At 33.2% G+C, this 22,915-nt stretch overlaps 3 protein-coding genes across 4 annotated transcripts; 2 read left to right on the top strand and 1 right to left on the bottom strand.

Moving 5' to 3' along the window:
- The first annotated feature begins 5,940 nt into the window (after positions 1 to 5,940).
- LOC111312773 (protein SHI RELATED SEQUENCE 5-like) lies at positions 5,941 to 8,523 on the top strand. 2 transcript variants are annotated; one of them, XM_022913367.2, is made up of 2 exons: positions 5,941 to 7,319; positions 7,836 to 8,523. In XM_022913367.2, exons 1-2 carry the CDS (start codon positions 6,806 to 6,808, stop codon positions 8,198 to 8,200), a joined length of 879 nt encoding a protein of 292 aa, XP_022769102.1. In that variant the 5' UTR covers positions 5,941 to 6,805; the 3' UTR covers positions 8,201 to 8,523. The 2 variants fall into 2 exon arrangements, with proteins under 2 accessions (XP_022769102.1, XP_022769101.1); XM_022913366.2 differs by having other exon boundaries at positions 5,947 to 7,364.
- A 6,112-nt stretch (positions 8,524 to 14,635) lies between these two features.
- On the top strand, positions 14,636 to 20,699 carry LOC111312769 (V-type proton ATPase subunit a3-like). The gene is made up of 18 exons (XM_022913358.2): positions 14,636 to 14,959; positions 15,076 to 15,120; positions 15,372 to 15,494; positions 15,568 to 15,675; positions 15,854 to 15,964; positions 16,050 to 16,223; positions 16,480 to 16,617; positions 17,307 to 17,414; positions 17,592 to 17,699; positions 17,812 to 17,960; positions 18,195 to 18,348; positions 18,456 to 18,616; positions 18,714 to 18,920; positions 19,282 to 19,465; positions 19,550 to 19,633; positions 19,763 to 19,956; positions 20,049 to 20,108; positions 20,202 to 20,699. The coding sequence occupies exons 1-18, from the start codon at positions 14,819 to 14,821 to the stop codon at positions 20,404 to 20,406; spliced, it is 2,454 nt and encodes an 817-aa protein (XP_022769093.2). The 5' UTR covers positions 14,636 to 14,818; the 3' UTR covers positions 20,407 to 20,699.
- A 45-nt stretch (positions 20,700 to 20,744) lies between these two features.
- Positions 20,745 to 22,484, bottom strand: LOC111312770 (cysteine protease RD19A-like). The gene is made up of 4 exons (XM_022913360.2): positions 21,956 to 22,484; positions 21,723 to 21,842; positions 21,281 to 21,527; positions 20,745 to 21,199 (listed from the first exon to the last, which is right to left on the bottom strand). Exons 1-4 carry the CDS (start codon positions 22,418 to 22,420, stop codon positions 20,931 to 20,933), a joined length of 1,101 nt encoding a protein of 366 aa, XP_022769095.2. The 5' UTR covers positions 22,421 to 22,484; the 3' UTR covers positions 20,745 to 20,930.
- Positions 22,485 to 22,915: the final 431 nt, after the last annotated feature.

Below are 22,915 nucleotides of genomic sequence, written 5' to 3'. Positions count from 1 at the left end.
TTTCTAAAGGCAATTCTTCTGCTGCTGCCGGTGGTGGTGGTGGTGGTGGTGGTGGTGATACTGCTACTATCTTATCTTTGTATTTATGGAAAATCACGTAAATTTCTTTTTTTTTTTTTAGAAGGACGATATTTTCTTTCCAAAAGCTGGAAAACAAAAGACAACGAAGAAAAAAGTTGGCATAGCATTGCATAGATTACATTATTTATTATAAACAAGATTATGCAATTTTAATTTGTAAAACATGCTTCGCCTCCCCAAGGATTGGTAATAATCGAGATTAAGGAGAAGCAAAACCAGGCAGGGCCAGCACAAGGTACCTGAACGATGAAGCAAGGCAACCCCACTTGGCTTTTTCGATAAAGAGGATCGAGAGGTTTCAATAGTTTTATTACGCAGCTCTTTTCATTTATTCCCTTCCCTTGAATCTTCATTGGAAATTAAACTAGTGAAAGGTGGTTTCAAGTGTATATATTTTGTTCATAAAAGGTCATTGAAGACCCCAAGAAAAAAAATCCCCAAGTTTGTATACTCTTTGATTTGATGATTTTCTTTCTATTCAACGACCAAGTTGGCGAGCATCATCTGACCATGATGGTAAGTCTAGTTTGACGTGACTCGACCCAACCCTCTTCCAAATTCTCACTGTTTTCTTTTGAACTTTTAGGGTTTTTCTTTCTTTTCTTTCATATTAAATATATAACTGTTATTCTCCTCATTTCCTTTAAAAACTTTTTGGGGTCAAGAAAATGTTCAAACGCCATAGAAATATAGTGAAAATACAGTTTTTATAGTTCTATTTTATGTCTGATATATAGGTCTTTCGTAGGTCATATTGTTCAATCTTTTGAACAACAAAAATTTTGGCTTTGATGAACACTTTTGTCTTTCCCTTTATTTTTTCTCTTTCCATAGGACGGAAAGCTAATGATCAGTAATGAGAGATCAAAAAGAGCATATAGAAACCATCAAATGATTATTGAGTCTTTTGCTAAATGGATGGCTAAGCTTAGCTTTGTCGAGTTCATGATGAAACGAGATGACTAGTCCCACCTTCGTGAATGAAAAACAAAATCGAATCAATATTACTCCAAAACATCAGATCTCTATCATTAAAATATCCCAAAAAAACCGAAAGTAATTGTGTTGATGATAAAAAAAAAAGTAATGTTAAAATTTTTAATATCAAAAATCAAATTTAATGTTTGATAATTGATAATTACTCGAGAGCTGCTTCGAGTGCAACTCGACCGTTTGCATAATGCAATAATGTCAAAATACAAAGGAAATTCAAGTGTTGAATGGGAAACCATGGCCCTGAGAGAGTCAACCAGCAGAAAGCAAGCGCAGGGCTCGAGAGTGAAATTAGACAGGGACACAATTATTGAGACACACACATCATTCAATCTCCAATTAAAACCCACGTCTGTTCTTTTTTTCTCTCACTCTTTCATGTCTTGGCCTCCCCTTTTATCTTTATATTATACCCATTTTGGCGTTATGTCGAATTTATTTCACTTTTGACAACGGATGGTTTGCTTACTTCTGTATAGCCGCTTAACTTTCACTCAATTTGAGGCTATTGGATCGTTATCTGGAACTCAAATTTGGATGCTATGTTATCCACTGTAATCTCTCTTTTAATTTGTGCTTTTTTTTTGGTTCCTATATGTTTGCTTTGATAAATCAAATTCAACTTTCATTCTTAATTTTTAAAATGATAGTATGAGAAATTAAAAGTTTTACCTTAATTTGAACCCATAAATAATAATCTAAAATATAATCTGTAAAGATGAGTTTGATTGACAAAAAAATAAAATTAGGAAATGATTTAAGGCAAAAAAAGTACTTGTATGGTTATATTAATCAAAGCAGATATATTCATTCATTTGGTATTGGATAAACATGTAAATTACATTAAAAAAATTACAAGAGTGATTAAGATTTGAAAATAAAAAATTATAAATATTAAATTTATTAAATATTAATTTCTAAAAATAATTATATAAATAAATTAAATTAAATTTGAATTTTGGGTTAACTTTTAAAACTCTCATTGCTCATGGACAATATAATAGTTGGCTTTCATTTTGTTCATTATATTGATATATAAATATAAATATAAATATATATGTGATGTGATAAACAAAAGTATATAAAAAATAAATAATGGTGAGAAGTGACACATCATGATGATAAACTCCATTGAAAATGACTTTGATAACTTCCCTAATCTCTACAATAAAGTCAAAAAGAACCTAAATTAGTACAAGTTGCAGATAATAAGTTTCTCTTTAATGGCTCAATGAGGTCCCAAAGAACCTTTTGAAAGGAGTTAAACCCATTAGCCAACCCTAATCTAATACCCAATAGAGAATTACAACACCCCAGGGTAGGCATGATAGAGCAATCAAGTCAAATTTTTCTTTAAATATAAACAACCAATCACAGCCATGTAACAAAAAATAACCTAATTTCTCAACTGGTTTAGAGTTAGTGTTCCATTAAAGATTATTTAGAGCAAAATTACGTATAAAATAAGAAAATAAGGAATCGAAAATCAAGAACATTTAAAGGGGAAAAAGGCTGGTTAGGTTCCTCAAATTTTGGATGAGCCTTCTGCAACATGAAATCCAGGCACTCCTCTGCTGCAAAAGAACGTAGCTTTCATCGTACCTCGAAGAGGGATATGTAGTAAGTAGCAGCAGTAGTAGTAGTAGTTCTTTTCATTGGTGTTCAGAAAAAGGCAATTTAGACTCCCTAGTTAAAAATAATAAGGAGATCATCAGCATCAGCCCTAATATTTTTCATCAAAGTTAGGAGCTCCATGTCTGCTACTATATTGAAATAAACAGTCTAATCTAATCGAATATTAGCCAATGCAGACAAGAAAAAAACAATGTAAAGAGAGTCCACAGTAAAGGAAACAAAAGGTTCATTGCCTCGGGCCCCTAATTACAATTAGCATTAAAAATTAGCAACTTTTTCCATTGACAATTTTTTTAGATTAATTAAAGTTCCATTTGAATGACAATAAAATTAATTTCAGTAGAATTGAAAATAATACTAAAAATTATTATAATTATGATTAAAATAAATTATTATAATTATAATTAAAAAATTTAACAAAAAAATTATATTAAAAAAAAATTTATTAAAATTGATACTTAAATTCAATTGATAATGTAATGAATTTAATTATATTTTATGGAAGGTGTTGTGAAATTCAAACTTAAACTAAGTTTGAAGGTTTTTTTTTCAAAGATAATTTATAATCATCGACACACAACAGGTTAATCGGTTGATAAGAAAAAAAAATTGTTAATTTAGGTTCAATTTTTGTGAATAATATTTCAAAAATAAAAATTTGATACGTCAAATTTTTATAAAAAATTTCTTAAAATTATTCAAGAATTATACTCACACAAAATTTAAAGGCACTTTAACCGAAGGAAAAAAAATATGATTAATAATTATCAAGATTACTTTATAATAACAAAAGTTTGATTAGGCAAGACAAAGCCTGTTTGTTAAGCGGCGGTGGTGTCCGATTGGGGGACTAAGGCCACTGACCGTACCTGTTCATAATCATAATTATTATTGATTAATTAGTTTAAGATCCAATAATTAGTGGCCGCTACTTTCACGCGGTTCCACGTGATTGTTCGATTATGAGGTCACTTTGGTCCAGGGGTAGTGAAGTCATTTTCCAGTTTGGCACTACGATTTTTATTTAACTATAATATGGTTTCAACTTTAACAGATCTAATAAGTGTATTTATTAATTAAAATTTAAAGATTTAAGTTTTATCATTTATTGAATGTCGATACATATATATGTATGTGAAATATAAGTAATAATTCAAAATTAAACACAATTTGATAATGCAACTACTTTTATAAAATGATATACAGTGATTTAAATTTCAAATCACAATATCTATTATAATTTTTAATCCAACCTTCTTTTTTAAGAAAAAGAACATAGTTAGGGACACGATTTTTCCTAATTTTATGGTAAACGTTAGTGTAAAAATGTTGAAATATTCAAGGTCATGACAATATTGCGGTCCTTGTCTGCTCTTTTCAAGTCTTTTTATACACACGTATATTCTAAAGTGTATATTATATAAGGTTGAACAATTATAACACGTACCACCATATATTATTATTTTTTATTTTTTTGAAATTATAATCATAATCAAATATTATATTAATGTAATCATTTAAATAATTATTTATTGTATCATAACTAAGTTACAATCACTGAATGATCAATTACCAAATTAGAATATTTACTGGTTAAGAGAAGAAAAAATTTTGGATGGCTTTGAACGGTTGGTGCATGACTTAATTGAATTCATATTACATTTGTAATTAGCTATTTTCTTGCCGTTTACAAGGTCAATTCAATATGTAAAATCTTTTTCCTTGAAAAAATGTACAAGTTCTTTCAAAAAAATAAATTAAAATATAACTAAACAATCAAACTTATAAAATGAGACTTGAATCTAGAATCTCGTAGTTTTAAAATAATGTGAATGAATGATGATCAATTAGTAATTGAAAGGGTTTAGTAATTGATTACTATTGTGGGTTAATTTAGAATTAGGTTATGATTTTTTTTTTCATTTTTATTTATTGAGATATGAAAGTTGAAGGGCATTGCTCGTACAAAATTGATTTTTGTTAAAACCTAGAAAAAAGCTTATTCGTCCCCAATTCTTTTAAATTTTACAATTAATTGACAACTCTTTTATGAAAAAAATGATAATAATAAATTATTTTCAATAGTTATCATATAATCATTTTTAAAAGAATCAACTCATGTTTTAAGAGTAATAAAAGTACTAATTAGCAAATTTCATGTATAGGCAATGAACAAAAAAAAAAAATCAAATTTTAGTAATGGAAAAAAGAATATGTTTATTAATTAAGTGGTGAAAAATATATATTTTTTGTTTCGTAACGTAACTGATTTATATAAAATATCATCTTTTATCCAAAGAAAAACAAAAAATCTTGCTACCTATCGTCCCATATAAATCAAGAGTCTAGCCATAAAATTAAAAATGATAATACGTTTGAATGTGAAAGGGAGAAGAAATCATCACTAAAAAAGAAAAAGTTGCATTATTTTTACCAAAAATACTCCATCACATGAAAAATACATTCCAACAAAAATATAAACTTTTGTGTCTTGCCACACCTCAATCCATCAATCAAATGTGAACTTAGAAAATAATATAAAGTTTTTAATCATATTGTTCAAATTAATCACATGAAAGTAATGTGAAGCAAAATGAAAATCATACCAACATATTATTTTCATCATTCATTCATGAGGCATAGCCACTTTTTTTTACCAAAAAATTATAATTTGAAAATAAAAAAGTATTATGTTAAATTTGAATTCAAAATTTATTAAATATTATTTAATAATAAATTGAATTAATTTTCAACAAAATTGAATTTTGCATGTAATCACTTTGATATTCGTAAAATAAACCTAATTCTATTGAATACAACTTCAAAGGTGTTGACCTATATGGCTGAAACGGAATGGTTTTATATTTTAATTTAGTTTTTTTAATGAAAAGAAATTGTGAAAAATGTGATTTTGGAGTCATGATAAAATGATTGCATGAAGAATTTTGAGGGGAATACGAGGCATTGACGGGAAATTAAATTAAAAATAAAATAAAAACCCGCACGAGAGCAGGTGAGAAAAATAGACACCGAATTGATTTATTCACTACGCAAATATTTCATTTGGTGACAGGCAAGTCTTTCACCGTCGGATTTGGTATTTGTCACGGATGTTAAGGGATATCTCTGTCTGTGACACTTAAAGAAAATGAAAAGGGTAACGCTTTGGTTTTTCTTTTAATGTTAGAATTAGATTGCTGGTCATATTAGAAGATAAAGAAAAAAAAAAAGGAAAAATAAATCCCTATTACGGGGACAGTCAGAAAAAGTACTAGCGGGTTTTCCGGTGCAAGGAAGAATAGGGAAAAGCTGACCCCATGCCACGTGGGGGGACAGGGAACGTACGATGGACATGCAACGGCGGAGATTCAAACCTTTAGTTGATTAGATTCATTGAAACTGGAAGAGAACTGTAGAGAAGTGCCCTGTGAGTAAATTTTCTTGCATCTTTGCCTTTCTGTTCTCTCTCTCACTTACATTACTCAACAAAAACCGGAGATTTATAACAAGGTTTTTTAGACAGAGATAGAAAGAGAAAGAAATGGTTTTTGTCATAAATGAGGTGAGAGGGTAGCAGAGAGCGCGGTGCAGTTCTCATGGCGGCGTTGCAGGCACTCTAATTCCGAGCCATTATTGCTCGGAATTGAAAGGGGAGAGAGACAATTGGGGGGATAACTTGAGGAAGCCATCCTTATTTTTGTTCGGTTTATCCTATAAAAAGAAAATCTTAATCTAAAAGGTTTTTAACCTCAAAAGGTGAAAGCCCAAAGATCAGAGAAGAAGAACCGGCTATTCTAATTAAATTCTAGTCATTCAGGGTGAGGGGTCGGGGGGTCGATCAGGGTTCAGACATAGCGGAAACAACAAAGATCGGGTCAAAACAAATCCCCCCCAACAAACACTCGTAGACTACCACTGGTCTTTAAAAACCCACCAGAAAAAGCTTCCACAGTTGAAACCCATAAAGACCCCGGGGAAAATCCAACCAGCTCATCACACTAGTGATCTGGGGGTGGGGAGGAGGTACTAAATAGGGTGTTTCTGCTATGGATTTTTGGTCCCAATTGAGGTTGGTTTCTGCTTTTGGGTGTAACAGATGGCTGGCTTCTTCTATCTAGGTGGACGAGAAGGAGCAGCAGTAAACAAACAAGGAGAAGATAAAGAAGAGAACCTGTATTTGTACAGAAACGAGGAGATCTACAACAAAGGGTTTGAGATATGGCCACAGTATTATTATCAACAACAGCAAAACGTGAACAACTACTCGTTTGGAGCGGGTCCTAGTCGAAGAACTAGTGGGTTTAACCTCTCTGATGAGTCGTCTTCGAGATCAGCAGGTTTTACGGTTATGAGACAAGGAGGCATGAACTGTCAAGATTGTGGAAACCAAGCTAAGAAAGATTGTGCACATTTGAGATGCAGAACTTGTTGCAAAAGCCGAGGGTTTCAGTGCCGAACTCACGTTAAGAGTACTTGGGTTCCTGCTGCTAAAAGGCGAGAGAGGCAACAACAACTCGCAGCTTTGCAACAAACACAGCAGCAGCAAAATCAACAAGAACACCAACAACAGTTTCGAGGAGAGAATCCAAAAAGGCAGAGAGAGAATCAAGGTGCTCCCTCTCTTGCCTGCACTCGTTTATCCCCTACTACGTCAGGTAAAGTTGTTGTTTACAATACAAACAAAGACAAAACCAAAACAAAACACACAGGAAAAAAGAAACTAACATCAAAGCAAGATTGATATATTCTTTGAAATGATATCTTGGAAGGTCTATGATGGAGAATTTTCAAGAACCGTGTATTGCAAACTTTGCTATACAAAGTTTAATTTGGTAAGATCTTGAGGAATTCCCATGACTTCCAGCAGTACTAGTACCCCAACAAGCCCGTATCATTTGCGTGTAAGAAAGTCCACCTCCATAGTCACCAACCCAACTGCTTTTCCTTTGCTTTTCTTCTTTTTGCATTAATTCTGCCCTGTTTGTTGATGAAATTGACGAAAAGTCGCATAATATTCGGAAAAAAATTCAAAGAAAACCTCTTTATTCTCGTCTCTTCATTTTAGTAAGGATTTTTAGCTCTTGATTGATTTGGTTTTTATTTTCTTGTTTGACTTTGAAAATTAGGGTTGGAACTGGGTCAATTCCCTCCTGAAGTGAGTTCTCCAGCAGTCTTCCGCTGTGTAAAAGTAAGCGCTATGGACGATGTAGACGAGGAGTTCGCTTATCAAACGGCTGTGAATATCTCAGGGCATGTATTCAAAGGAATTCTCTACGATCAAGGCCCAGAAAGTCGTTACACAAGTGGTGGTGAGACCTCTCAGCAACTCAATCTCATCACAGCAGCAGCTACCACTGGTGCAGCTGCTACAACGACCACCGCTGTTACTTCGAGCAATCCAGGAACAAGTATGCTTGACCCTTCTCTTTATCCAGCTCCACTTAACGCTTTCATTGCTGGTACGCAATTCTTCCCACCTCCGAGGTCTTGATTTACAGGCCTGTCTCCAAATGTTCCACTCTCTCTATAGGAGGAGACCCTTCCTTTTTAACAAAAACTTTCTTTTGTCCGAAACGACTCTTGATTGTTGGTCTCTAGCTCTCATTGTCATTTGTGGTCCTTTTTTACTCTAGTATTGTTAAATGTTAACACCCACCGAAGTAGACAGCATAGAATTTGAATGAGAATAGAAACTGAGAATGCATATGATATTGGGGGATGTTGGTTTTAGTTTTCGAATTTCAATTCAGATTTCCATGGTTGTTTTTTTATCCGATCGATGAGTAAAAGCAGTCCTTTGTTTTTTTTTTTTTCGATTTGAGTGTACTTAGTATAGCATGTGGATGAGTGCTTTTTTGGGTGTGAATTATTTTTTGGTTTCATATTGGATTTCTTTATGGATTTTTAAAACATTTTTTCTTCTTTTTGTGCATTTGATTGATCTTGAATCTGCTTTGGTGTTGAGGACTTCGCTTTTTCCCATTTATCCGTTTGCTTGGCAGATGGAAATGGGACGAGAAAATTAGGTTTCGTGTTCGGCTAAGCAAAGAATTTTAGAACCCTTTTCTCCTTTAAATTTTTAACTCTCTCTAAGGAATTCCTGAAGAAAGAGAGAGAAAAAAGGGAAGCGCATGAAACAGCTTTACAAATCTTTCATGCATTGGCAAATGAAAACCTGGCAATGAATTCCAAAAAGCAAAACCATTAAATTTTATCTCCCTCTCTTTCTTTTTCTGATAGAATGTACGTATCTTGTTCGTATATTGTCAAACTTTTTATACGTAAACATATTAAGTTTTATTGGGCATTTATATCAGCTACTCATTTCTGCAAAAGAAAATCAAATTCAGCTACTTAAATAGACGTGCATGGATGTGACCCTTTGCTAGAATGGAAACCGTTGCTCATTAGCCGATAGTTTTTAATGCTTCTCTGCATCTATGTGCATGTGATTTATGTTATATTTAGTCTGAGACTAATGATCTAGGCCAAGGTCGTACGAAGGAGTTAATGGATATCTAGAGAGATGCTTCTGTTTGTAGGCTTCTAGAATTATCACATGGGGAAGAAACAGAAAGATTATGCTAAGTCTTGTAATTTCTGACTTAAAAACATGTGCTCTGATCATCTTCAATCATGAAGATGATGTTGCACCCTTAACTGATGAACTTTTTTGATGCGATGTTGTTTTCGCTGCTTTTAGTTTTATTATCATTTGTAGTAATCAACTATAAGGGAGGAAGCTCATGTAGGCTGTGATCAGAGATTGTTCAATGCATTTTTATTATAAATTGGACCTTTAGTAGATTGATTTGTTATATCATGTAAGTTTTTTATTAGGGAATTGGAGATTCAAAGATTTTTATTTTTATTTTTTTTTATCATGGAGTGTTTAAGGATTCATAACCTTGTCCATGAAATGAATGATACTAGCATTTATACCCAAGGCCGATGCTTAAATATACAAATAGGAAAGAACACAATCTTAGATTGTAGGAAAAATAAACTTGTAGGAAAAGATTCAAGCTGGATTTTATGTATGCCATAGAGGAAATAATGAAATTATAGCCTACTTGACCTAGAAGCAACATTATTTTTCCTTACATCTTCATTTCCTGTTGCACTTTTTTAATTTATCCTGCAATGTACTAAGGATGTAATTGCACTATTCGATTTTCAAAACTGAGACTGGTCAAGAATTCATAGGTTGGATTGAACTTATTATTATACATTCAATTGATAGTAAATGAAAGGGTTAATCCGAATATAAAATTATAAGATATTAAAAATTTATTAGATGTAAGATAATCTATTTTAACTGACTTTTATCACGTATATGCGAAAATAAAAAATGTTTTATATGATAAATTAGAAAAGGATAGTAGAAAGAAATATTGACTTTGATATTATGTTAAGTATATAATTTAAAACTAATTGAGAAGGATCTCAATTTAAATATAATACTATAAAATATTGAAAATTTATTAAATATAGAATAATTCATTTTAACACATGATAAAAAAAAAAAAGTGAATAGGCACAAAAATTAGATAAAGGGAAGAGTGAGAAGAAGTCAAGATTCACAACCTTGAGGCCGAAAGCTGCAACCCAAATAAAATGAGGGTTTCGAATAAAACAACAATGACCAACAAAAAAGCTGTTTTGCTCCTCAACCGTGGACGTTGCATCAATTCCATTACATGAAAGATAAGAGTGCAAGTTGCTTTTCTTGATCTTTGTCACTAATAATTTGACAGTTTTTACCAGGTTTTCTGTTATTTTCACCACATAAATGTAAGAGAGATGCAAAGCTATAGTTATTGAAATGAAAGAGCTAGCACGTCTAGTTTGATTCTATCGACCCAGGGAACAAGTTGTTAACTTTCTTTCTGATGATTATATCAGGGTTAGAACCTAGAACAGTAATATTACGCGTGAGTTTCTATTGTCTTGTCATTGAGTTAGTCTATATTTTCCTAGTGCTCTTTATTATTATTATCCTTTTCTGGACTTTGTTTAGTGGGGTTTCTCTCATCAGTATAATTCAGCGTATCAATTAGGTTATTATAGAAATTTCTGCATGCTAAATTACTATGCAAAATATAATTTAATGTAGTCCAGGTTAATTAATTACTGTTTAAAATCTCGAAGTAAAATTAAATTGTTCTTACAAGTTACTGCTTTAAAAAAAATCAAATTTGAACGTAAGATTTAATTTAATTAATTTATGTAATTATTTTTAAAAAGTAATATCCAATAAGTTTAAAGTTAAAATCTAAGTACATGCATGCAATCTCTTTTTGTATTTTCAAATTATGGTTTCTTATAACAAACAAAAAGGCAAATAAATTTAGTTCCCTAATTTTTTGCTTAGCTGTAAGGAATAAGATGATTGTATTGCCGTTAATGCTGTAATTAACTTTCATTTATTGTCGATGGTCAAATTAAATCATAATGCTTATTGGTTAATCAATTAAGTATAATTATGATTTAATTAATGTAGACGGTCCATTTATAATTGAATGCCGCTGTTCGAATTATAATAGGATCTAACCAAGTTAGCAACTATATATACTTGACAAAACTCTAAAATGGTACTTAGAATGTCGTTTTGCTAGGAGATTCATAGGGGGTTGATTGATTCTTTTTCCTCCTTTGCCTTTTTCAACACCCGCAATAAAACACATGTAGTTTCAACTATTCCTCATGCTATTTTATGCAGATCTTGATAATTACTAACAAATTTTAGTTCCTAAAGCATAGAATTCATAGTAGTAATTGGGATTTCTTATCTTAATATGAAAAGTATTTTTTTTCTTGGGAAGACGAGGCAAAACGTAATACTTTAGCGGCATGCATGGCTAGCTAATGCTAATGCTAATGCTAATGCTTTATTTATTATTTATTTTTTTTTGCATTCTCTTGGATAATAGAGGTCTAAGTTTCACGGCATCTGTTTGTCCACTTTTTTGGATGTGGGCAAATCTAAATTTACGATATCATCTCTTAAAAATAATTATATAAATTAATGAAATTAAATTATTTGAGTTTTATTTCGTAATATTTTTCATACATCATGAATAATGACAAAATAATTGTAACATAAAGTGCAAGTCCAACCTTAAAGTTTCGAATAGTAGTATCATGAGTAAATATACTCTCACCTTGAAGAGAAAACCTTAATCTAAAGTTTAAATAGAGATTAGAGACTAATTATGTGCAATATTTGAGAGAATTAAGAAACCTATTCCTTTTATTTCAAAAAAAAAAAAAACCAATTCCTTTTTCAAGCAAAGTATATAATATCAAACAAGACAGTGGGTAAAATTTAATGGGGTGCGGTGCCTCACCTACCTTAACCTTAGTAAGAGCAAATATTTATGATTATTTGTTTTAGAGCCCAAGGCCATTTCCCCAACCTTAAAAGCTGTCCAAACTTAATTGATTCGTATCCTAGTATTAATTTCTCTGTAAGTAATACTTTATATGCTCCTTTTTGTCATGTTCTCCTCCTTCCATTTATTCTTTGAATTATATATATATATATTATATAGATTTTATAAAGTTAAATATAGTAAAAGTATTTTTAATCTTGGCTGTTGTTTCATGTACATGTCCACATTTAAATTTGAATTTAGTAAACTTGTAAGTACCTACTTGTTAATCCCTAATAAATCATCTTAAAATTGTTCGAATGAAATTTATTAATTATCAGTACCACTTTCCAATCTCATTTAACTTTGTTTTATTTTCACCTTTTACAATTTTGACTCTTATTTTTAATATTACACTAATGATTTTATTATTTTTTTAAAAGAATAAGTCTTAAAAAGTAATATTATGTATTAGAAAGCACCGTATATTAACATATTCGATGAGGCAATTAAATTCATAGTTGGTGATTAATCTTTTAAAAATATTTTGCATGTGGGATGGGGAAAATTTCTAAGAATATTCATCCGAAAGAATGACAACATTAGATGCATCTTAAGAATATGCATGGTACCTAATTCTTCAATGGAATGACTTCCATCCCTTCTCAAACCATATAACCCATCAGCTTGAAACCTAATTTGATGTGTGTCTCGTAATTAGCAGGTAAGATCGATCGGCATTCAATTGGTTTTGATTAATGATTAATTATCTGCCTTAATCATTCTAGTAAGCAACAAGCAAGTCATAAATCACAAGATTCTTTTCTTGGAAACAAGAATTAAATCGGAAAACATGCTTTGTTGCTTTTCAACATTGAGACAATTGAGAGAGAAGATCATCTCATCTTGGCTATATTAATTTGAGAGTAAACAAAAGAGGCTCCCATTAGCTGACGAAAGCTAACTAAGTTTGGCGTAATCATTAACCATCAAGAGCGAGAGTGCTGATATGTTTCTTTACAGAAACTTCCCAAATTGTTGAATCGACAGGAGAAAAAGAGAGGATTGGTCCCTATTCATCCTTACAAAGCAATGGGAGAAAACAAGGGCAGTAGAGGTGTCCAGTAGTTTTAGGGTTTCCGACAATAGGCAGTATAGGGTTGGGAAGTAAGGTTTTGGCATATGACAGGTCGTCGCCAGCGGCATGCGAATCTACTGCGCTCGGACTAGCCACTTTGCTTCTTGGCTGTGTTGCTCGATCGGCCCCAAAATTGTGGTCCAAAACTCGGTTTTGTTTTCATGAGGATGTAAAATCGTTGGGATTTTCCATGCCAAAAAAGATAGCTGGCCTGCTGTTTGCATGTAAAGCTAAGCTCACACAGCATGCACTGCAGGCTACACTCTCTGAGGCGTAAGGATTTAATTTCCGATCGTAACTTTACTTTTATATATATATATATATTAAGTGAACCTTTAGATTTTCTTTTGATATACGAGTACAAGGCTGAATAATTAGTGAATATTTTTTTTAGATTTATGTTTATAAGATTTAAATTCTTATGACTAACATTATTTTTTTATTTAATGATAGGCATATTACATACATATATATATATTAAAAACTCTTGATGGTATGAACCCGTGACATAAGTAGCATTAAAGCCTACGTGAATATGTAAACATGATTTGTTCTTTGTTTGCAAAAAAAAAAAAAAACAAAAAAAACAAAAAAATAAATTTTAATGATAATCGTTACCCGGTCTTCTTGGGCCCATATGTCAACAATTTATTTGGGTTAGAAGAAAAAAGTCCATTCTATTTAAATTTCTATTCTTTTTATTTTGGAGAAATTCTCTCTCCAATTTAAAAAAATTCCTTAATGAGTTTGGACATAAAAGTTTAAAGATTTTAAAAATAAAAATATTTTAAAATGTATTAATTAAAAAATTCAGCACACATAGTTTATTGTGTGAATAAATATTTTTTTAAAAAATTTGATTAGATAAAAAATAATTATAAAAAAATAATATTAAAAATAACACAAATTAAAATTTGAAATATGGATATCATTAAATTTATAAAAATGTATGGATATTATTACTAATATGTAAAATAAAAAAATATTAAAGTTAAATTAAAAAGTATTTTATATTTTAAAATTTATTTTTTATTGTCATCATGTGAAATAAAGTGAGAGAATATTAAGATGAATTTAAAAAACCCACATCTTTAAGTCAATTTTAAGAAAAATTTTCAGATACTTCAAATTCTCTCTTAATATTCTTCCTAAATTAAAAAAAAAATTTTGGTTTAAAAATTTTCTTGATTGAAATTCATAAAAGGACGTGCCAGTTGACCAACCGCTGACTTTTATATTCCACAGTTCGATCTGCATAGCAAAATATCACGGGACCGTTAAAAGTTGATGACATTCCATTGCACCGGCACTGTTTAGTAAATGTTCAATTTTCTTTACCGTCCACTAAAACAAGCGCGTGAAACGACGGTGAAACGGAAACATTATAAACGGAAGGCATGAAAAAAAAAAAGAAAAAGGCATAAACGAACAAGCAAATTCATTCACCCGTGGTCGTGAGACGCCTGAGGATCGATCTCCGGCGAATTTTCTTCGGCTACGAATCTCCCTTTACATACATCATACATTTTGCATATAGATTTAATTTTTTATAATAAAAGTAAGAACAATTGTGAATAATTCTTAGATCTTTAAAATAATGGGAGAGGGAAGACAGCGTCCGACGATGGATCTGCTGCGGTCGGAGCCAATGCAATTGGTGCAACTCATCATCCCGATTGAATCAGCTCATCGCACCATCTCTTATCTCGGTGATCTCGGCTTCTTTCAATTCAAAGACGTTAGTTTCTTCCAATTTCTTGATTTTCTTTTTGAATTTTGAATTATCGTTGAAAAATCTATAGATTTAATGTGTTTTAGATTCACTTAATTTTCTTTGGAATTTTTTCCTTGCAGCTTAACTCAGAGAAGAGCCCGTTCCAACGAACATACGCTTCACAGGTCAGCCTTTATTTTCACAATTTTAATTTATCTTTTCATGAAATTCTGCCCTCAAATGGCCGTTTTGAATCCTAATTTGAAAATTTTCATTCTTATAAAATGCATATATTACATAAATTTGCGGAAATTATTGGGAATGTTAGATGAGAAACTCTGCCAGGATATGACCTCATAAAATCTTATGAATACTTGGAGATATATGCTAATTTTAGGAAATTTATTGTACTTTAATGTGTTATTTTATCATGCAGATCAAGAGATGTGGGGAAATGGCACGCAAGCTACGTTTCTTCAAGGATCAGATGACGAAGGCTGGTTTATCACCCTCGGTTAGATCTGCAATGAATGACAGTGTTGATTTAGACAACTTAGAGGTATAACGGTTGCTTTGGATTTTAACATTTTCTTTGTTCTATGGAAAAGTAACTTTACATGTGGGATTTCTAGGTGAAACTTGGAGAGCTTGAATCTGAGTTGATAGAGATGAATGCAAATCATGAGAAGTTGCAACAAAGTTACAATGAACTAGTAGAATATAAGCTAGTTGTGCAGAAGGTATGCCGACATCTCTTGGTTGCTTGGTTGCATTTTGTTGGTTATTAAGGCAGTAGAAGCGAAAATCTTTAATTCCATATTTCCGTATAATTGGCTTATCACCTTTCTACGTAACTTATAGAAGTAGCCTTATGATTCCATAATGATTGATTACAGTGGTATTGTTTTCTTATGTCAGGCTGGTGAGTTTTTTCACTCAGCTCAGAGCAGTGCTGCAGCTAAGCAGAGAGAAGTTGAAGCTCAGCAAAGGGGTGAAGGATCCATTGACAGTCCATTGTTACTGGAGCAAGTATAGTTTCAGTTTGTGCATTTTCTATATTAGTATTACTGATGCCTTTTATTTTTCTTTAATGATTCTTAGGGTTATTTTATAGGAAATGGTCACTGATCCATCAAAGCAAGTTAAGCTGGGATATGTCAGTGGTCTTGTCCTAAGAGAGAAATCACTGGCTTTTGAAAGAATTCTGTTTCGGGCTACCAGAGGGAATGTCTTTTTAAAGCAATCTGTAGTTGAAGATCCTGTCACTGATCCTGCATCCGGGGAGAAGGTTAATACCTGTATTTACCATTATAGATCTAGAATTTCTCAGAGTGTCCTTCACCTATGGTTCTATTAATGCATACCTTTTTTTTAATTACCGTCTTCACCTAGAAGTTTTGTTTGTATGACATCAGTTTGCTACTTGTGTCTATAAGTCCATGTGTTACTGTAATCATCTCCTTTTAATCATGCTTGTTTTGCTTTTTTGCATCAGTTTTATATTCAGAGATGAGAGAACTTTACTGTTTTATTTGCAATTACAGGTTGAGAAAAACGTGTTTGTTGTCTTTTATTCTGGTGAAAGAGCAAGGAACAAAATTGTGAAAATTTGTGAAGCTTTTGGAGCAAACAGATACCAATTCACAGAGGATCTGGGCAGACAATTTCAGATCATTACAGAGGTATGCTTTATACAATTTTTGTATTCAGGAGAATCAGGAATCACATATAAATGGAGTTTGAAGCTTGAGGATAGAGCAAGCAGTTTTGTTGTTACTTTCTTTCTTGTTTCTATGCATCTCTCTCTCTCTCTAGTTCTTTCTGTTTGAAAGGGCTTGGGGGGTGAAATAATTATGATGTTCTGGAAATCATCAATTAGTCTAAATCTATATGATGGAATTAGTATTTAAATTTGTTCCTGAAGAGGAGTCTTTATTTTGTTTGTTGGCCTGCATTGGTTTTTTACCTTATTTTAATTCTTGTGGAGGTCTGAATAAGATTGTTGTCTTTGGTTAAAAGAATAGAAGGCAAAGCCTAATTCTAAAGTTGTGACAGAAGCAAAAATAAGCACCTTGAGCAGGGTAGCATTGTTGAAAGGAAACCACCTATGACATAATGCTGAAAGATGATAATAAGTTAATGATATGCATAGGTCTTGATAATATTAAAAGGTTCCACAGAGCTCCTTTTTTTTTTTAATGTTTGGACATAATAACCAGTTGTAGCTCTAACCTGTTATGTGAGCATTTTGCAGTTTCAGATTTTGTGTACTTTTATCGTTGTACTTTGCTTCATCGAATGGGTGCCAGGGTCTACAGTTTTTCTTGTCAAATAAAGAACAATCTGAATTTTTAACCACTCTTATGTATAGGTATCTGGAAGACTTGAAGAGCTTAAAACTACTATTGATGTTGGACTTGTGCACCAAAGCAACTTGTTACAGACAATTGCCTATCACTTTGAGCAGTGGAGCCTTTTGGTTTGTTGAAATTGATTTTATTGCTTCTTTATTAAAGCATATGCTTCCATCTATATTTTAACTTCATGTCTGTATGGTTGCATGTCAGTTTCTTTGGCTGGCTTAACCTATTTTGAGTTCTTTTGAACTCTATGCTTTCTTAACTCACTGAACCTTGTTTTTTTCTAATGTATGTAGGTGAAGAAAGACAAATCCATATATCACACTTTGAACATGCTCAGCATAGATGTTACAAAAAAATGTCTTGTTGCAGAAGGTTGGTGCCCTGTTTTTGCAACAAGCAAGGTCTGTTTTTTGAACCTGTAACCATTTCTTCTCTGCTGCATAGCATTCCTGCTTAATTGCACTAACCAAGTTGAAAAATGAAAATCTAATCATCTTAGGCTTGATTTTGCAGATTCAAAATGTGTTACAGCAGGCAACCGTTGATAGCAATTCACAAGTTGGGGCCATATTTCATGTTCTCCAGACAAAGGAATCACCTCCAACCTATTTCCACACCAACAAATTTACTTCTGCTTTTCAAGAAATCGTGGATGCATATGGGTTAGTCAATTTAATAGTTGCTGCTATTGCATTTAAGGAGATAAACTGGCTTTATTGAAATTCATAATGTATTGTCTCTGGCTGTCCATGTCCTGACTCCTCAGTTGCATAAGAGAACTTTTCTTCTTAGTTTAGACATTCTATTGCTATGGCATATTTGCTTAGCTTGTTAACATGCCATTTCTAAACTAACTTATTGGGGAAAAGAACTGACCTAAGTTAATATTATTTTAGGATTGCAAAGTATCAGGAAGCAAATCCTGGTGTCTTCACGATCATCACATTCCCCTTTCTTTTTGCTGTTATGTTTGGTGACTGGGGCCATGGTATATGCCTGCTTTTGGCAACATCATATTTCATAATCAGAGAAAAGAAATTTTCTAGTCAGGTAACTGGTGAATAGCTTCCTGTTAATTTTGCCAATGCGCTTCATGTTCTTGGTAATTGTACTGTTTCTTCTACACTTAATTTTTATTTTCTTTTCTTCCACAACAGAAACTCGGAGACATCACAGAAATGATTTTTGGTGGTCGCTATGTTATTATGATGATGGCGTTGTTCTCAATCTACACAGGATTGATATATAATGAATTTTTTTCAGTCCCGTTTGAGCTATTTGGACCCTCTGCTTATGGATGCCGTGATCCTTCTTGCAGGTAGGTATTTGTCTGTATGATAGAGCATACTGACAGAAGCTGAAATTTTTTTTGTCCTCCCTTGTGAATTACTCGCATTCATCTCTTTGCATTGCAGAGATGCTTCTACAGCAGGTTTAGTAAAAGTACGTGCCACTTATCCTTTTGGTGTGGATCCTAAGTGGCATGGTACTCGGAGTGAGCTACCATTTCTTAACTCATTGAAGATGAAGATGTCAATTTTGCTTGGAGTAGCTCAGATGAATCTTGGAATCATTTTGAGCTACTTCAATGCAAAATTTTACGAGAATGAACTCAACATTCGGTGAGTCACAATGATTGATTTTGTAGAATACTTGGCAAAATGCTTATCTCAGTTTAAATACTAAGAAGTTGCTTGGCCAAAAACAAAAGAGAAATTGAAAAGAAGGTAACACTGTAACCACAACAGTGTCATCAAACCTCACTTTAGTACTTATTTATAACTACTTGTAAAGAACGTACTTGTCTCTTGATATGCCCTGGGACAATGTGCAAAGTTTTTGTTAATTATTTCTGTGAACAGATGCTAATTGTCTTTCATTATCATTGGTTTTTCTTTTGACAATGTGCTTTTGTTGGTTGCCTTCACAAAATATAGTGATTTTGACTAACACATTTATTTAATAAATTGTAACATTGTTTAGGTACCAATTTGTTCCCCAAATGATATTTTTGAACAGTCTGTTTGGATACTTGTCACTCCTCATAGTTGTGAAATGGTGCACTGGTTCTCAAGCTGATCTTTATCACGTGATGATATATATGTTCTTGAGTCCTACAGACGATCTTGGTGAAAATCAGCTTTTTTTCGGTCAAAAGTTTCTCCAGGTTTAATTCATGTATTCATAACTATGGAATGTTTTCTCTTGAACTATTTGACATGGATTTATAGATTTTCTGATTCTTTGACAGATTGTGTTACTGCTAGCGGCTCTTGTTTCTGTGCCATGGATGTTATTTCCAAAGCCTTTTCTTTTAAAGAAGCAACATGATGAAGTATGTGGACAAAACTCTTTTTCCCTCTATAAATGATATCTTTCATTGCATAGCCCATGCTTTGTAAAATTTAATTGCTTTTGATTTCTTCTGTCGAATTCTTTACTATATCATTTCTTATTGATGTAGAGGCACCGTGGTCAATCCTATGCACTATTAGATAGCCTTGATGACCCTGCTGAAATAGAACTTCATCATGGTTCCAATAGCCATGAAGAATTTGAGTTCAGCGAGGTCTTTGTTCACCAACTCATACATACTATCGAATTTGTGCTTGGAGCAGTGTCTAATACAGCTTCATATCTGCGGTTATGGGCTCTTAGGTAGGTTGTAACAACTTAAGATCTTCATATCCCTTCCTTGCAAAGATAGGCCTCTTGACTGCAACTGATTCTTTTCATTTTACATTTCACAGTCTAGCCCATTCAGAGCTGTCAAGCGTATTTTACGACAAGGTTTTACTTTTGGCCTGGGGGTGAGTACTTTTCTTTTCAACACATTCTCTTACATTAGTAAATACTTTGTATTCAAACAAAAGACTAATTGTTATCATTTGAATTGGTTGCAGATTCAATAATATCATCATTCTTATTATTGGTATAATTGTATTCATATGCGCAACAGTTGGCGTGCTATTAGTGATGGAAACCCTAAGTGCATTCTTACACGCATTGAGGCTTCATTGGGTGGAGTTTCAGAATAAGTTCTATGAAGGAGATGGTTATAAATTTCAGCCATTTTCATTTGCATTACTCAGCGAGGAAAATGAATGAAAAGAAAAAAAAATAATGATAATTTGTTCATTAGCCAAAAGGTAGGATACAAAATAATGAAACATAGTTGGGGTCGCAAATTACATATTTGTATAGGAATAGGTGAAGTTGCTTTCTGGGATTAGAAATCTTTAGAGAGCTGCGGAATCACGTGTTTGACAATATCTTTGTTCACTTGCCCACTTAGTAAATGTTGTAATTGTTAAGACACCATTGGTGGTTGTGGATTTGTCTGTTAATTGGAAAACGAAGAATAATTGTGATGCAATGTAATGTAACAATTGATTCCTACAGTAGCAAGAGCAGACAAGTAAACACATTTATCCGACATGACAGAATAATCAAATTAATGTTTCGATTCAGGCATTGGCCTGCCTCAGAGAAATTATCATCCATTTACCAATATACCTTTTCATATATAGATACATAATCATAAGTCTTAATAAGAACGCGCAAGTAAAAATCAGTTTCAAGCCATAGCATATCTAGGAGTCCTAGGCATTGACTAATACTTTCACATTTATTTACAGGGTAATAGCAGATACAGTTGACACCATGGAGTCCACTCCACAAACATTGTTACCCTTGCAGATCTTGTAATATCCGTTCTCTCCCCAGTTTTCTCCCCAGGAATTCTTAATGATCCAGTAAGGCTTATTCTTAAGTCGGATTGGGGCGTAGCCAGCAGCTCCATACCCTACAAGAAGCACTCCATGATCCAAATGCCTCCCACAAATGTATGGGCATGAAACCCCATGTAAATATGTCTGCATGAAAACTGCATTGATACCCACTGCAGTCACCGAAGCAAACATTGTTAGATTCAGTCTAAAAACCAGAAGATGCCCAACACTCAAAAAGGCATGAAATTTACCTGCAAGAGGTCCACGCTTCACCAAATTTGCAGCGATTTGATCCTCATCAACGGAAATGACACTAAAATTAGAAACAGAGGCAGCAATTTTGCTCTTGTCAAATTTGCAAGGACCACGGTCATTCCCAGTGTAAGGATAGTCCTCCTCTCTCTGAAGCCCACCAGCTTTTAGAGTGTACTCGAAAGCAGTGGTCATCAGCCCACCATTACACCCTGAGTCACACGCACCATATTCTTGTGGATCACACTGCAAAATACCCGAAATTCTTATCTTAGTTGAGGTGATATTGATTAGATAAAAACACCCCAATATGAGTTTAAAGGCAGTAGTCAAAGCAACCGGTCCACCATCAACACCAATAGTTTTAAGCAAAATTTATAGCACTAGAATTGCAGCCAAAAGAGTTCAAAAGCAGTAAAGAAAATAAAGAAAGGTTGAAACCTCGTGATCACAATCAACAAGCTGCTGCTCACTCAAGCTGACAAGCTCGCCTGTCGCCAAGAAATGGGCTCCCTCCATAGCTCCGGTTGTACTAAACGACCAACATGATCCACATGAGCCCTAAATATCAATGAAAATTTTCAAAATCATCATAAAGAAAAATGGGAAATCTTTAAATAATCTGTTAAACAAGGATTATCCATATAACTGAAAACTTAAAATTTTATTATTACCTGGTCTTTAATGCCAGTAACGGCGCCGTGATCGCGCCAGTCAAAGTTCTCAGGTAAGTTTTCGGTCGGAAGGATAGGAGCTTTTTGAGCATCGGCTGGGAGCTTGAGCGGTTTCAACCCAAGGAACTGACGGCGGAACTCCGACGGAGTTAAATCGGAGAACTTCGTGACGCCGTGGACGGCGCTGGGGTCCAAGAGCTGATGACGCTTGGCCCGGCGCAAGTTAGCCTTGAAGACTCCCAACCGGTAATCGTGCTCCTCCTGGGTGGCGTAGGTCTTTCCGTACTTGGATTTGAACAGCGTAAAGTGGTGCTCAGCGTTGAGGAGGTGATCATCGGGATCTTCCTCCACGCCGCCGTCGGATACGACTTGACGGATCAGTGGGTCATCATCGTTCATGACGTCGGCGATGACAACCGAAGCAACGACAGAGGAGAGGAGGAAGACAAGAAAGAGGCGCTCCATTTTTGGTGAAAGGGCTAAAGGAAAGAGCTTTCGTTAAGTGAATGAGCACGGACTAGATACAATCGAACAGACGGTGGTTCCCAGATTACAGTAAATAGACAGTTAGATAAGGAGATTTTGACACGTGTTCTCCTTTTATTCGTTGGGTGTCCAACAACTTCATCTAACTTAACAAATGGAAAATATCGCCGTTTGATAATTCATATTTTAAAAAAATAATTTCTTATAATACTACCAATATTTTTATTTTGTTTTTGCATAATTTCTAGATATTCTTTGCATCTTTTAATCATTGTTTTTGTCAAACTTAACTTGCAATCTTTTTCACTGTCATTATCTCAATAAAAAAAAACAAAAAATCCTCTATCTGCTTGCATTTTACTTCTCCAATTTTCACTTAGGCATATATATATATATATATTTATTTATATACAAGCTTACAAAATTTTAGTTCCCCTTGTTCAATACGCAACCTACGGAGAAAAAAGTAAACAC

The sequence above is a fragment of the Durio zibethinus genome, chromosome 1 (genome assembly GCF_047325235.1).
Source record: "Durio zibethinus cultivar Kanyao isolate XHJ-2024 chromosome 1, ASM4732523v1, whole genome shotgun sequence".
In the NCBI taxonomy this organism is placed as follows: domain Eukaryota; kingdom Viridiplantae; phylum Streptophyta; class Magnoliopsida; order Malvales; family Malvaceae; genus Durio; species Durio zibethinus.
Note: the sequence above shows the minus strand (reverse complement) of the source record. Positions and strands in the feature narration are given on the sequence as shown.